The 12,593-nt window shown below is 35.4% G+C and overlaps 2 protein-coding genes across 4 annotated transcripts in view; one reads left to right on the top strand and one right to left on the bottom strand.

Annotated features, from left to right (window-relative positions):
• The window catches only part of LOC126618892 (vacuolar-processing enzyme-like), a 73,178-nt gene extending 65,666 nt beyond the window's left edge, over positions 1 to 7,512 (bottom strand). The window contains exons 1-9 of one of the 3 annotated variants that reach the window (XR_007621883.1): positions 7,281 to 7,512; positions 7,018 to 7,182; positions 6,760 to 6,916; positions 6,560 to 6,642; positions 6,251 to 6,447; positions 6,050 to 6,098; positions 5,765 to 5,956; positions 5,403 to 5,609; positions 4,882 to 5,267 (exon numbers count right to left, since the gene is read on the bottom strand). Coding sequence is in view for 2 of the 3 variants with exons in the window: in XM_050287109.1 (XP_050143066.1) it covers positions 5,118 to 5,267; positions 5,403 to 5,609; positions 5,765 to 5,956; positions 6,050 to 6,098; positions 6,251 to 6,447; positions 6,560 to 6,642; positions 6,760 to 6,916; positions 7,018 to 7,182; positions 7,281 to 7,469 (1,389 nt within the window). In the remaining variant the exon portion in view is untranslated. Of the gene's footprint in view, positions 1 to 4,734; positions 5,268 to 5,402; positions 5,610 to 5,764; positions 5,957 to 6,049; positions 6,099 to 6,250; positions 6,448 to 6,559; positions 6,643 to 6,759; positions 6,917 to 7,017; positions 7,183 to 7,280 lie in introns of those variants that run through there. The other 2 variants (XM_050287109.1, XM_050287108.1) reach the window with 2 other exon arrangements.
• Positions 1,711 to 4,177, top strand: LOC126618902 (uncharacterized). The gene is made up of 3 exons (XM_050287119.1): positions 1,711 to 1,901; positions 3,213 to 3,538; positions 3,869 to 4,177. The coding sequence occupies exons 1-3, from the start codon at positions 1,773 to 1,775 to the stop codon at positions 3,933 to 3,935; spliced, it is 522 nt and encodes a 173-aa protein (XP_050143076.1). The 5' UTR covers positions 1,711 to 1,772; the 3' UTR covers positions 3,936 to 4,177.
• Positions 7,513 to 12,593: the final 5,081 nt, after the last annotated feature.

Raw genomic sequence — 12,593 nt, forward strand, 5'->3', positions numbered from 1 at the left:
ACAAACACGGCCTTAGTGGCCAATTCATGAAATTTTACATATGCAAAAATTTAATTAAAATTAAGATCATTTAGTCAATCAATTGTAGCAAATAAATAGACGGTTCTCGATGCTTTTACAAAATCTGTCCATCTGTTTTAAAATAGTTCAATGACTGAACTATCTCATATTTTATTGATTTTTTGCACATGTGATCTTACCAAGTGTTTTTTAATATGAATGATTCTGATCATATTACAAAGTGCTTTCAATATTATAAAGTCCTTTCGAGGGAAACTCTCATAATGAAGACCCGTTGTATCACAAAGAAGGTAATTTTTTAGACCAAATTTTATAAACCATGTAACGTGGATGTTAATGATTAAATTATTATTGCAGTATTTTTTTTTTTGTCAAAAGATAAATTTTGTTAGATTAGATATTAGATTAGCCACCAACGGGATTTGAACCCACGCCGTCATGCAAGGGCCCAACACCTTTCCACCACTGTAGTAAAATACCACTTGCAATTATTACTTAAGTATTGATTAATGTTTTTTTTATTGTACACATCATATAATTTACAAAGTTAATCTAAAAATTTGAACTACTTAAAACTACTCCGAAATAAAAGAAATAACCGTGTTGCACTACTATACATGCAAGATAAAATCAACTTGGCTTTAGAGTTTGAGGGACCACGGGTCCATCCACACCAAAGCCTAAGGTTCTCCCATCATTGCATTTTTGCACCATATTGTAATACTTGAGAGATTAAATATATCGATTAAATTTTATAGACTAAATGATATGGAAGTTGATGGTTAAATTATTATTTAAATGTTGATTAACGTGCTTATTATTAGTGACACATCATTTAATTTGCAAATTTAGTCTAAAGCAATGCTAAGGAAACTCTTTCAAAAGTGAGATTTTTCATGAACTCTCACTTGCATCTTCACTTGCAGGATTCACTAGTTATGTGCTACCGGATTTTGCCAGTTCCTTCCAGGGGGATTTTGATATTCATTTGACAGTCACGTGCCGGTTTACTGGTATGGATTTGAAAGGACCAAATGTTCTTGGTTGGGAAAATATCCCCGAAAGGACATTTTTGGAAATACCGTCTCGTGCAAAAATGGAATGATGTGACAAACTTTGGCTTTGGGTGTGGATGGACCCCTGATCACTCAAACTCTAAAGTCCACTTCATCTTCCATATAATCTTAGGTAAATTAATATTTTGAATAAAGCTAGTTAGATTAAACAGAAATGCAAAAGAAACTCTTCACGAACTTAAATTTTATAATGTTGATACAAAAATTATGCCTAAAGCATACAAATTTAATCTAACTAGTATTACTAAAAAAATAATCTACTTTACATTGTTCGTCATGAAAATAAAAAATACTGATAACCATGTCGCACCATTTCACACACCAAGATGAAATCAACTTGACGTTAGTGTTTAAGTGACCACGAGTCCATCCACATCCAAAGCCGAAGGTTCTCCCATCATTGCACTTTTGCACGATACGGTTTTCCAAAAATGTCCATCGGGGATATTCCCCCAACCAACAACATTTGGTCCCCCCAAATCCCTACCAGCAAACCGGCGCGTGCCTGTCAAATGAAAATCAAAATCCCTCCGAATGGAACCGGCAAAATCTGGTAGCCAGTCTAATAAGGTCCTGTTTGTGAAGAAAATAGACCGGCCACCACCGGAAGAGTTTGAGACTGACAATGAGTCTCTGAGAGTTTGAGGGTTTGGTGTTTATTCAGCGGTTGGAGATATGGCTGGAGTTGGAGTTGCAGAAAGAGAAGGTGTTACCCTGCAGGAACTGAAGAAGAAAATGGCTGAGTTGTCAAGGGAGAGAGACTGGGATCAGTTTCATAGCCCTCGAAATCTGCTTTTGGCTCTGGTAATTTGTACAACTTCAAAACCCTAACATCAGTTCGGTACCCATTTGTGAAATCTTAGTAAAACTTGCTTACAGCCATCGTTTCTGCTTCTATGATTGTTTGTCCACATACCCATTATCTATTATTCTCCTATTTTTTTATTAAGTAATGTTAGGGAAATTAAATTTATACCCAAAATTTTGTAAACTAAATGACATGGAAGTTGATGATTAAATTATTACTTAAACGTTAATAAACTTACTCATTCCTGTTAGTGACACATCATTTAATTTGCAAATTTTGTCTGCAAATTTAGTCTTCTTAGCATTATCCATTTTTATTAATTTTATTTTTATCCAAAATGGTCTCTGACATTGCATAATGATAATGAAACCCTAATTTTATCCACTATAAATTATTTTGATAATTTCGTGAAAAATCTTATTAAATTGTCAGATGAACGACCTTTGACCACCTTTTAAGAGTATTTTTGTCAAACCTTTTTATTATTGTTATTGATTTTTACTTTGGGTGGGATTTTTTGTATGATTCTTCACATAGATACAAAAATCTCTCTTTTCTTGGTAACATTTGACTTGAGTACTCTGCGTTTGTTTGAGTTTGAAAATATAATACTGAATTAATCAATGAAATAGTAAGATCTAGTTTCTGTTCTCCAACTGTACAGGAAATGATACGGATAGAAAATGTAGAAACTTTCAATTATCTTCTTGGATTTATAATTCTGGGTTTTGGTTGTTGAGTTTATATTTTCTCAGATGTCTGGTTCCCATCAATGAATTGTAAGTGCAGAAAATGGAAGAACCAAAAGGGAAAAAGAAGAAAGAAGACATGTGTGCAACTGATTGAATAGATTGTCTATCACTGTTTGTTTTTTATCATTGTTCTTTTTCATATGTGAACTCAACCACAAGAAGGGAAGAAGACCCAAATAGAGTTGGATCAAAAGGTTATAGTAAATATGAAGATAAATGTACTGGTTATCCAATATTAATTTTAGAACAACTCCAAGTATGCATCTTGGTAAATGAGTGCCTATATTCGAGAGAAACTTTCCTACACCTCGGTACAGTGCTGTGCATTGAGACAATAACGAGATGCCTTGTGGGACATTTAAAACACACGGCATCATATTATTCATTCAAGATTAGACTGTGATCCAGGTGTCCATAAGTCAATCTCTGTGTATAGATTCTACACACACTTAAAGACCCCATTTTGATGTGATTACTCATGAGATTCTAAGCATTATAACTTGGTCAGAGATCCCCTATTTTCCTATCCCAATTTGGTGTATAATGTGCATTCAGGTGGGAGAAGTGGGAGAGCTATCAGAGATATTTCAGTGGAAAGCAGAGGTTCCAAGAGGACTGCCATCCTGGAAAGAGGAAGAGAAGCAACACCTGGGGGAAGTGCTCTCAGATGTGTTGCTATACCTGGTTAGGCTCTCTGAATTTTGTGGCATTGATCTTGGTAAAGCCGCACCACGAAAGCTGGAGCTCAATGCCATCAAATACCAAGTCAAGCTTTGCAAGGGCTCCTCCAAAAAGTACACGCAGCTCAATGCAGAAGATAATACTACCATGTGTTGCAGTGATCATGGCGTGTCAGTCACCAAAAACAGTAGTTGTGAACGGTGATATGTACAAATAGAGTCGGTTACAATTTTTTTAACAAAACTAGAGCTAGGAGATGATTAACAGACGAGTTGAAGTCACCTTAATTGCATGCTTAGCCCGTCTAGTTCTGCTTTTGATTAGGAGTTTCTAATCGGTTCAGAAGCCCCTCTTTTGTTTTGTATTTAAGGATTGTGTAGCCTTTATTATTGTATTTTGGTTTTGTGAAAAAAAAACAGTTCTGAAGGTTGTCTATTTCTAGCCTTTTAAGCTACACTGTTCATGGTTTTTGAGCTTCACTTTCAGAATGGTTGATTTGTTGCTTACTCGTATCTTTTATTTTCTTTCAGCTTCGTTGTTCTTCTATCTATTATTCAAGCTGGGGATCTTCCAATGCATTGGAAAAAGGCTATGTAAAATGTGTTGGGCTGCGTGTGAGACGTATGGGTTTGCATTGGGAGATATTACTTGTTTCTTGTGGCACAAGCTAAGGAACACTAGGCGGATAGGCCGACTGCGTCACCTCACCGCCATTGCCGCCTCCGCCAATTTTCAGACACAGAACAAGGCTTCAGTTCGAGTAAAGAAAATGACATGTGGGATAACTATCAAAACTTAAACGTCAGTAGAAAGCGGAAGTTAGTCACCGGGAGAAGAAAGGATAGGCTGCAGAGCTCTATTTACCCTTCAAGTAGGCATGTTACTTGTAGCCATCGCAACGTAAGGTATTGTATTTTGATTAGTTGAATTTTAGATATGACGTCTAATAAAAAATATATGAGATTGGAAATCCTCATGTATGACGAGACAATATAAATTATAATGCACGAGTACCTCCCTCCCATCGGAGTCTAGAGACCAAATCCAACATAGGTTTTCTCCTTTTCATGAAAAAACGAAACTGTTGGCATACTAAACTTGAAATTATTTAAGAGAAACGAAGGATGAATCTTCACGTCAAGAGTGGAGATCAACGATTAAAAAGGATCAAATTTGATCTACGATGGTATACATAACTAATTTTTTCGTTCTTTAGTTAAATTCTTTTCTCTCAGTAGAGATTTTGCTTCACCAACCTTGCAAGACCATTTCCGAAAATATTTTGTATTATTTCGGTTTTCTTATTGCATCAAGAAAGTATTTTGTAAAGATGGTATTTTGTATGCTAGTTTTGGAAAGGATAGAGGTCACCAAAAATGGTGATGATTGCACAGAATTTAAGAAGGGAATGTCGGTTATTGGAGACTGCTACTGCGGCAGCTCATAGTACACATATATATACATATATGTAATTGATAGGGTTTTGGGATTGCACAGTCAGCCGTTATCTCCATTGGAGCTAGCTGACAAAATGCTCACCAACCTGTTCGTACAAAGCTAATCTTAGCCCTTCATTGGAGCTTTTAATCTAAGCCTTACACTTGTAAAAAACCATCACTTAACTTAAACTAGCCGTTACATTTCAAAAGAAAATAGCCGTTGGCTTTCTTAGTCTAGCTGCTGCAATTTCTTCAAGATCAACTCCAGAAATGTTTAGCATCCAACACATCACCTTCACACATACATATATTGATCATTTATCTGATCAGAAAGGAAGTTCTAGACATTGGGTTTGTTGGCACAAGTTTGATCAGATGCTGCAACCATTTTCTCTGTGGTAATCCCAGCATTGCATATGTTGGCTATAGCTCGTGTGTACTTCATTCCATATGCAGATAAATGTCCACAGTACTTCTCATAAATATTCAACTACATGGAAAGAACTCAAAATCAGTTATCTCGGAGATAAGACTTGTTTACTTCAAAAAACTGAAGAAAGAAGCACAAGCACTTGCGTGTCGTCTAGATCAATTGGATGTATAGAATTACAGGAGATGAACTTACAAAGTTCTTGAAGCAGTCCCAATTATCTACCACAGGTTGGCCCTGTGGCCTAACATTCATTAAAACGTTTGAGCTCTTCTCGTGTCCGAACAAAGCCTCCCCTAGTTTCGTTATGCTATAGTCCACGTTTTTCCTATGAGCAATTTCAAGCAGCAGCTGCTTCTGAGCACCCTGTTTCTCTTGAGATCCAGTAGGAGCTCTTTGCAGCTGACACATATATAACGAAAAATACAAATTGTCAAAAACATACGAAAAGTTCTCTAGCCGGAGAGTTTGGCATGTACTAATCAATACATATATGTGTATACATGAAAGTTAAACACATCGAAGTTTGGAATTCAGAATAAAAGAAGAGCAGAAACCTTTTGTTGAAAGTAGAGGAGCTTCGTGTCACGTTGGTCAACAGCCCTTGAGATCGAGGGTGAAGAGATATCGCTGGTGGAAGTATGGCTACGATTAGAAAGATCAGCACCCATGTAAGCAAAGAGGAACTCCTGTTTATGACTCATATCTCCGTACTGCATAACATGCGAATTAGTTGTTCTTCTTCGAACCTGTAATTCAATCGACATGTTCACATGGTCATATTATTCTAATTTCCCCAACATTAGACATTATTTACATACGAGAAATTTTCAAATTATTACCCTTTCATATTGATTCTCCAAAGTTTCTTTATGCAAATCACTTATGTCACTGCTCTCAAAATGTGAAAATATGGTCCAAAAGTCACCGAAACAACAAAGTAATTAGTATAAGCATTTGATTGAAAATGTATTTGAAACTGACAAAGTAATGTACTCTGTTTAATTAGAACAGCATTTTCATAAAGAAAGGCCCTGCATTACCAGTCCTCCATCCAGGAAATGCTATACAAGTCTCCCAAACAAGTATCAAACTCGGCAGGAACTGATGGGTCACCGGGACAATATGTTCCATAACTACTCTCTTCTGCATTCGACGCGGTGGTAGCATAAATATTCAGATTACTTGAAAGGAGGCCCTCAAACATGCTCCCTGCCTCGCAAGCTTCAATGTAAAAAACCTAATTTTTTTTTTTTCACATAAATGCATTAAGACCTCAGAAAATACATGAAAATCATCAAATAAAGAGTTGAAAACTTCAGTAAGACCGTTACTCAAGTGAAAATTCTTACCATGCTTTTGTAACCTTTAGAAGCATTCTTCTTCTTCAGTACACGTATGAGATCTTCCGCATAAACATAATCGCTAGGCATCCCTGAACACAATATACAGTTCATATGTAACCCGAAGAACAAAATTTACTGAATTTATGGGACCATGTAAGATCACTAAATATAATTTCCAAAGTTAATAAAAAAAAATTACTAATTACCAAGTAATCCTACAGAACCATGGTCTGCATAATATATGAAAACATGGTCATTCGGACCGCTACTTAGAACCTTGCCACTTCCTCCGGTGAGAGCACTTTTGTCTCCGAGAATAACAGCATAGAGATTGCGTGCGTTAACATGATCTCCTGTATAATCCTGCATTAGAAAAAAAAATACTTACAGGTAACTAAACAATGTTGAACTAGCAAATTAACCAGATAGAAATTAAAAATCAGACTCAGAAAATTAGTTACAACCTTGGGAACTCCTTTATAAACATCATGACCATTTGGCTTGTTGATGATGACACCTTTTCGAGGATTTTCCGAGTTGTACGCGATATCATCGTACATGAAAACGATGATGTTCTCGTCTTTCAGTCCTCCTTTTTTAAGTATCTGGTACGCATGGCATATGTCAGCCTGCATGGAACGACAAAGATTAGCCCTAAATTTTATTACTTGTAATACAATTAACATAAAATGTTACTAATTAATCAAAATTTTGGACAAGCTTAAACCTGGTGCCTGTAGTTGTAGTAACCACTTGATCCTGCAATCAGAACTGCCCATGTTTTTCCCTTAGCAGTAGTGGTACGTGAAGAGCCCTTGTTATCTCCATTAATTTCAGGGAAGCAGAAGCTTCCATGAATAGCCAAACTTAACAAAGTAAGAGATAGTAAAACCCCACAATAACCATGATTAGCCATGATCTGCAGATTAACCTTGACTAACCAATACCCAAACTCTCAAGTCAAGTACGAATACATGTTCTTCTAATGAAGGAGTCAATTTATAGATGTCTTACGGTTCAAATGAATGGTTCAGATTAAATCCCCCCTACGTGCACCAGAAGGAAATGCATGTCTAAAATCTTCTGAGGAATAATTGTTTCAAACTTCATCAACCCACTCAACTCTTCATCATCAGCCTTGTGATCCTAGACGTACGTGGCCCACCATATCATGGATTAATTCTAACAAATATAATGAAATACGCCAACCATCATATAGTGTAAAAGATAATGAAAATAGATATAATTTATTATAGTATAGTTTAATGGTATTTCTCTATATTTTAAATATGAAGTCTATGTTCGATTCTTCAAAATGACAAGCTTAATATTGTAGTCTAGTGGTATTCCTCTTCACTTGTAAGTGCATGGTAGGTCACAGGTTTCGGCTCCCTAGAATTCAATACCAAATTATGATTGACTCATAGTATGACTTATCCAAAACTTCAACCCGCAATATTGTTGTATATGAAAATTTTGTCTCCGCTTATAAATGAGAGGTTTTACATTTGACTTCATTGATCTGGTGAGTTTAACATCAAATTATTTTGACTAACACATATTGTTGTAAAAATCCCCGCCTAGGAGCTAGGCGGTTGGACACCGCCCCGATTAGTCCCTAGGCGTTTGAAAATAAAGAAAGTGCCCCTAGACCTGCTTAGGCGTCCGCCGAGCTTGCCTAGCACGCCTAAACCCACCTATATCACGACTCTCAAGAGACTTGTTGAATACTTTAATGAACACTGATTATATGCTTGTTCACTATATTTTCAATATGGTTCTCTAATACTTTATAATCTGTCATTTTATTTATCAATATACCATAAATTTACTTAAATCCGCCCCGCTTAGGCACTAGACCCAGCTCGCCACCCGATTAGCGGCTAACGTCTATTAGAACCCGTGTAACTTAGCCAAATTTTCCATTCTTAATGTTTAATACAATGTCCTAAGATTGATTTGAGCTAATTGCTTTAAAGTTTAAGATTTTGGGTTTGGATATATTATTATGGTATAATTACCACTCAGCACAAGTCATCTATACAAGGATCATCCAATAAAATTCTTGGTCCAAAACCATGACCCCCTTTTTGGATGACCAGAAACTTTTGGACTATAGATCCATAGGCCAAAAGTTTTGGACTATGGACTTTCTATTTTCACATTGGAATTAGTAGCTGTGACTGATGAACTAAATCATGTAAATTTGGATAAATTTCTTCCATTCAATCGAAAACATTGTTGATTATGTAGTGGCATTTCTCACAGAATTGCTGTGTGACACGCTTGAAAAATTGCTATGTAAAGGACATCCTTTTATTTGATGTGCATAACCACCTTATATGAATGGTGGTTATTCGATTTCAAAATTCTCACTTTAATGAATATTTGTAGCGTCACTCAGTACTGTTGTCTGGTGGTATTTCTGTTTATTTGTAAGTAAAAGATCTTAAGTTCGAATGTCGTGGCTGACGAATTCAATAATAGGCTGCTCAACTTAACTCCTCTCTCTCTTTAGTGTAAATGTTGTATTGAACCAAATTAATGACTCACATAATTATTTGCACGTTGAACATGTAATGTTTATTTTATAAGAAAACTAATGAAAAAGGCTTGAAAACTTTGAGTTTTAATGATAAGGACAAAATAAATGGTAAAGTGCATTGTACCGGGTTTGACTTTTTAGTGTAAAAATGTGGTTATTCGTTAAAGTGAACAGTACCGTGGGTTTTTCGTTAAAACTCCTTTTTTTTATTTGACCAATAGTGGAGTGGACTGACCTCCGAGGTCATGCACCACAGCTATCCATATATATGTAGTCTATCAAAAAGTTACATGACCTAATAATTTGTAAGGTGTGGCATGTTTATTTGATTTTCCCATCTAGAAGAACAGTTGTGCTAGGAAATAAATGTGCAATTTATTTTTCGATACAAGTTATATTTTATTTTAAATTAATTTAAAGTTTGGGGATGAAAATTCAAATTTCGGCGGGTGCTCACGTTGGGGTGAGTCAACGTCTAAGTTCAAATAGAATTGTGATTTATTTTTCTTTTCTAGGAAGACTTCCATTTGTAAAAAGGTTAGGATTTTATTTTTTATAATAAAATAGATTAAAAATGTTTCTTCTTACTCAACCGGGATTGTATCTCGATAAATTCATGCCTCGACATATACAATAATGCATAACAATGTTAGGCTCTATATTTTAATAGCACAAGCGGGAGCTCATTTACTCTAGCCAATGCAGTTACACCTGTGTTTGCATATGTACAATACAATTAGGAGTTCGTAGGACATAAACAAGGGATTCCTTATCTATAGAGATGTACAATTAAGAAGGTTGATTAAAATATGTATGCTAAAACAAAAATTAGGCACAAATGAAGTGGGTTGTCAAGTAAACAGAGAGAGTATAGTGAATGGTTGGACGATGACCAAACCCCACTTGTAGAATGATAGAAGTAAAGGAACTTAAAAACCGGTGGCCCTTCTAAAGAAAGAGTAGAAAAGAGTGGACTTTTCAAAGTTTTGAGACCCAATTATGAGACCCAGAAGAATGCACGTACTCTCCATATATTATGGTAATTCCCCTCAACATGCTTTGTGCTAGCATAAAACATCGAATTGAAATCCATGTTGGTGGCCACAAAGTAACAAGGTAGAAGTAGGACTGTAGGAGTAACCTCCAAGTCATTAAGTAAATGAGCAATCCAAGCTTCAACAGACAACTTAGGAAGAAAACGGTATTTACCCTCAGTAAGAACAGTGAGAAAAGAATCGGTTGTTTTTTAGCACTCCAAGTTATATGGCTGAGACCAAGAAACATACAAAAATAAATAGTCAAATGATGAGTATCAGAACAACTAGCTCAATTAGCATTGGAAAAATCAAAATATGATGGAGACCAACAACGAAATATAGGCATAAAAACAACCAAATTTGAAGAATGAGGAGCACTCATAAACTGAAAAAAAAAAAAACAAACAAACAAAAGCCATTATGATGTAACATTCTGTTTGGATGAGAAAATTTAAGATTATTAAGGAATTTTAAAATGACGGAAACTGAAATGACGGAATTTGTTTTATGAAATTTGTGAATTTTCTTGTTTGGTTAACCTAAAAGAACAATGAAATTTGAATACGGAAATTTTTATGTTTAAACTCTCACTCATAGAAATTTGGAAATAGTACCTAGTTACATGAAATTTAAACTTGAGAATTGGAGGTCCCAAATTCCAAGTTTTTTCTATGTGGAAATTCTATATTTTTATGTTTATGAATCCAAACAAAGGAATTGGTGCATGTCAATCTAAAAATTTTGACTTTCGCCAAAATTTCAAGTTTATTTTCCTTATCCAAATATAATATAAAAGAAATGTCGAAGGTGTGACAGTGAAGAAAGCCAACAAGCTATCTATACTCCCCCATGACATCATAAATGTGACTCTCCCTCAAGAGGACAGTTATTTGGAGGTATGAAAACACAAGCTTTTTTTTCTTTTTGAACAAATGATATATTATTTACACTAAGAGGAAGGGGGTGAGCTTAGCCTCACAATAGACTAGCAATAATGTGGTTCAAATTTGCATCTAGCGAGAATTAAACCTAAGACCTCTCACTTACATGTGAAGAAGAATATCACTAGATCGTAGTATTAAATGGCAAAACACAAGTTTTTTTAATTGGCTAATTTTCTAGAGTGTATACAATACATGTCTGTAATCGTTCGCCTTCATTTCCATATAGTCCTTCTGACTCCTTAGTTTAGGTCTAGATACTGATTACTTCGATGACACGAAAGTTATTTGATAAAGAATAAAGAATATATCTTCTGGATTTCATAAGGCAATATTCTTATACACTCATTTAGGGAATGACTCTAGAGTGACTGAATTATTTTAGGCGTGCGAGATCAATTCAGGCTATTGACTTAATGTAGGAGTTTTTGACCTATTTAATTTAGGATAATTTTAGACAAAAATCTGTTTTGATTTGGCCTAGGAATTAGGCGACGAAACTCCTACAAAAATAAGCTCTGCATCTTTCCTTAAACGCATATGGTATAACCCTAATATTCAATGTTGCATCTTTCGTTTTACATATGTTAGGTTTTGAGAGCAACTCAGTGAAAGTTTTCTAAACTTAGCATTCCTTCATACATCATCTCTTCATGAAAAAGCTGTTTTCCCTCGCACTCGTGCAAATCTTTGTGTTTTGTATTCGTAGTTTTACTTTTGAACTTTTAATTGTGTTGTTTGTTCTTACTGTTTTACCGTAGGATTGAAACTACTGTCTGCACTGTGTCTCGATCCACCAAATTAGCAATTTCAAGGTACAAACTAGAAGCCACTTATAAGTGAGAGGTCTTAAGTTCGATTCTCGCTAAATGCGAATTTGAATTACTTTATTGCAAGCTCATTATGAGGCTTAGTCCACTTCTTCACCCCCTTAATATGGATAATATCGTTTGTTCCAAAAAAAAAAACAAAAAAGTTGCAAACTAGAAAACCAGTCTGACATAATGGGGCACTTGAGAAGATAATGGTATACTTGGTTTGTGAAAGTTGAAGTCTTACATCGGTAGAGGATCAGGTGGCATGTAGCCCTAAATTAATAAGATAGCGAACCAAGGTCGATGAGTTCGAACTCATTGCCACATGTAATAGTTACTAAGAAAACGAGATAGGGTCGAAACAATAGCATCAACATACAATATAAGAACCATAATACCAGAAGACGAGCAAAGGATATATTAATCCTGATTTTGAACACACCGAAATCGGATCAAGAAGCCATTGATTTGTGACACTAAAACCAAGCTCATATACCTTGCTTAAGACCATAAATAGTTTTGTGCAGTTGGCAATGTGTGCAGTTGGCAATGTTGAGTAAGATGACATGTGAGCAGAATCAACCGATGAAGTTATTTGCGCACATCTTTTTTAGATTCTCACAGTCTTTTTTATTTATGGCAATCAGATTGAATAAATCAACCAGAATCAAAGATCAAGATAGAACAGAATTTGCATAAAAA

The sequence above is a fragment of the Malus sylvestris genome, chromosome 4 (assembly GCF_916048215.2).
Source record: "Malus sylvestris chromosome 4, drMalSylv7.2, whole genome shotgun sequence".
Classification (NCBI taxonomy): Eukaryota; Viridiplantae; Streptophyta; class Magnoliopsida; order Rosales; family Rosaceae; genus Malus; species Malus sylvestris.

Bases quoted from the DNA above. Each gene is read 5' to 3' on its own strand.
- LOC126618902 (XM_050287119.1), top strand. From the start codon at position 1,773: ATGGCTGGAGTTGGAGTTGCAGAAAGAGAAGGTGTTACCCTGCAGGAA. The intron at 1,902-3,212 runs GTAATTTGTACA...ATGTGCATTCAG, and splicing joins GAAATCTGCTTTTGGCTCTG to GTGGGAGAAGTGGGAGAGCT. The intron at 3,539-3,868 runs GTGATATGTACA...ATTTTCTTTCAG, and splicing joins AAAAACAGTAGTTGTGAACG to CTTCGTTGTTCTTCTATCTA.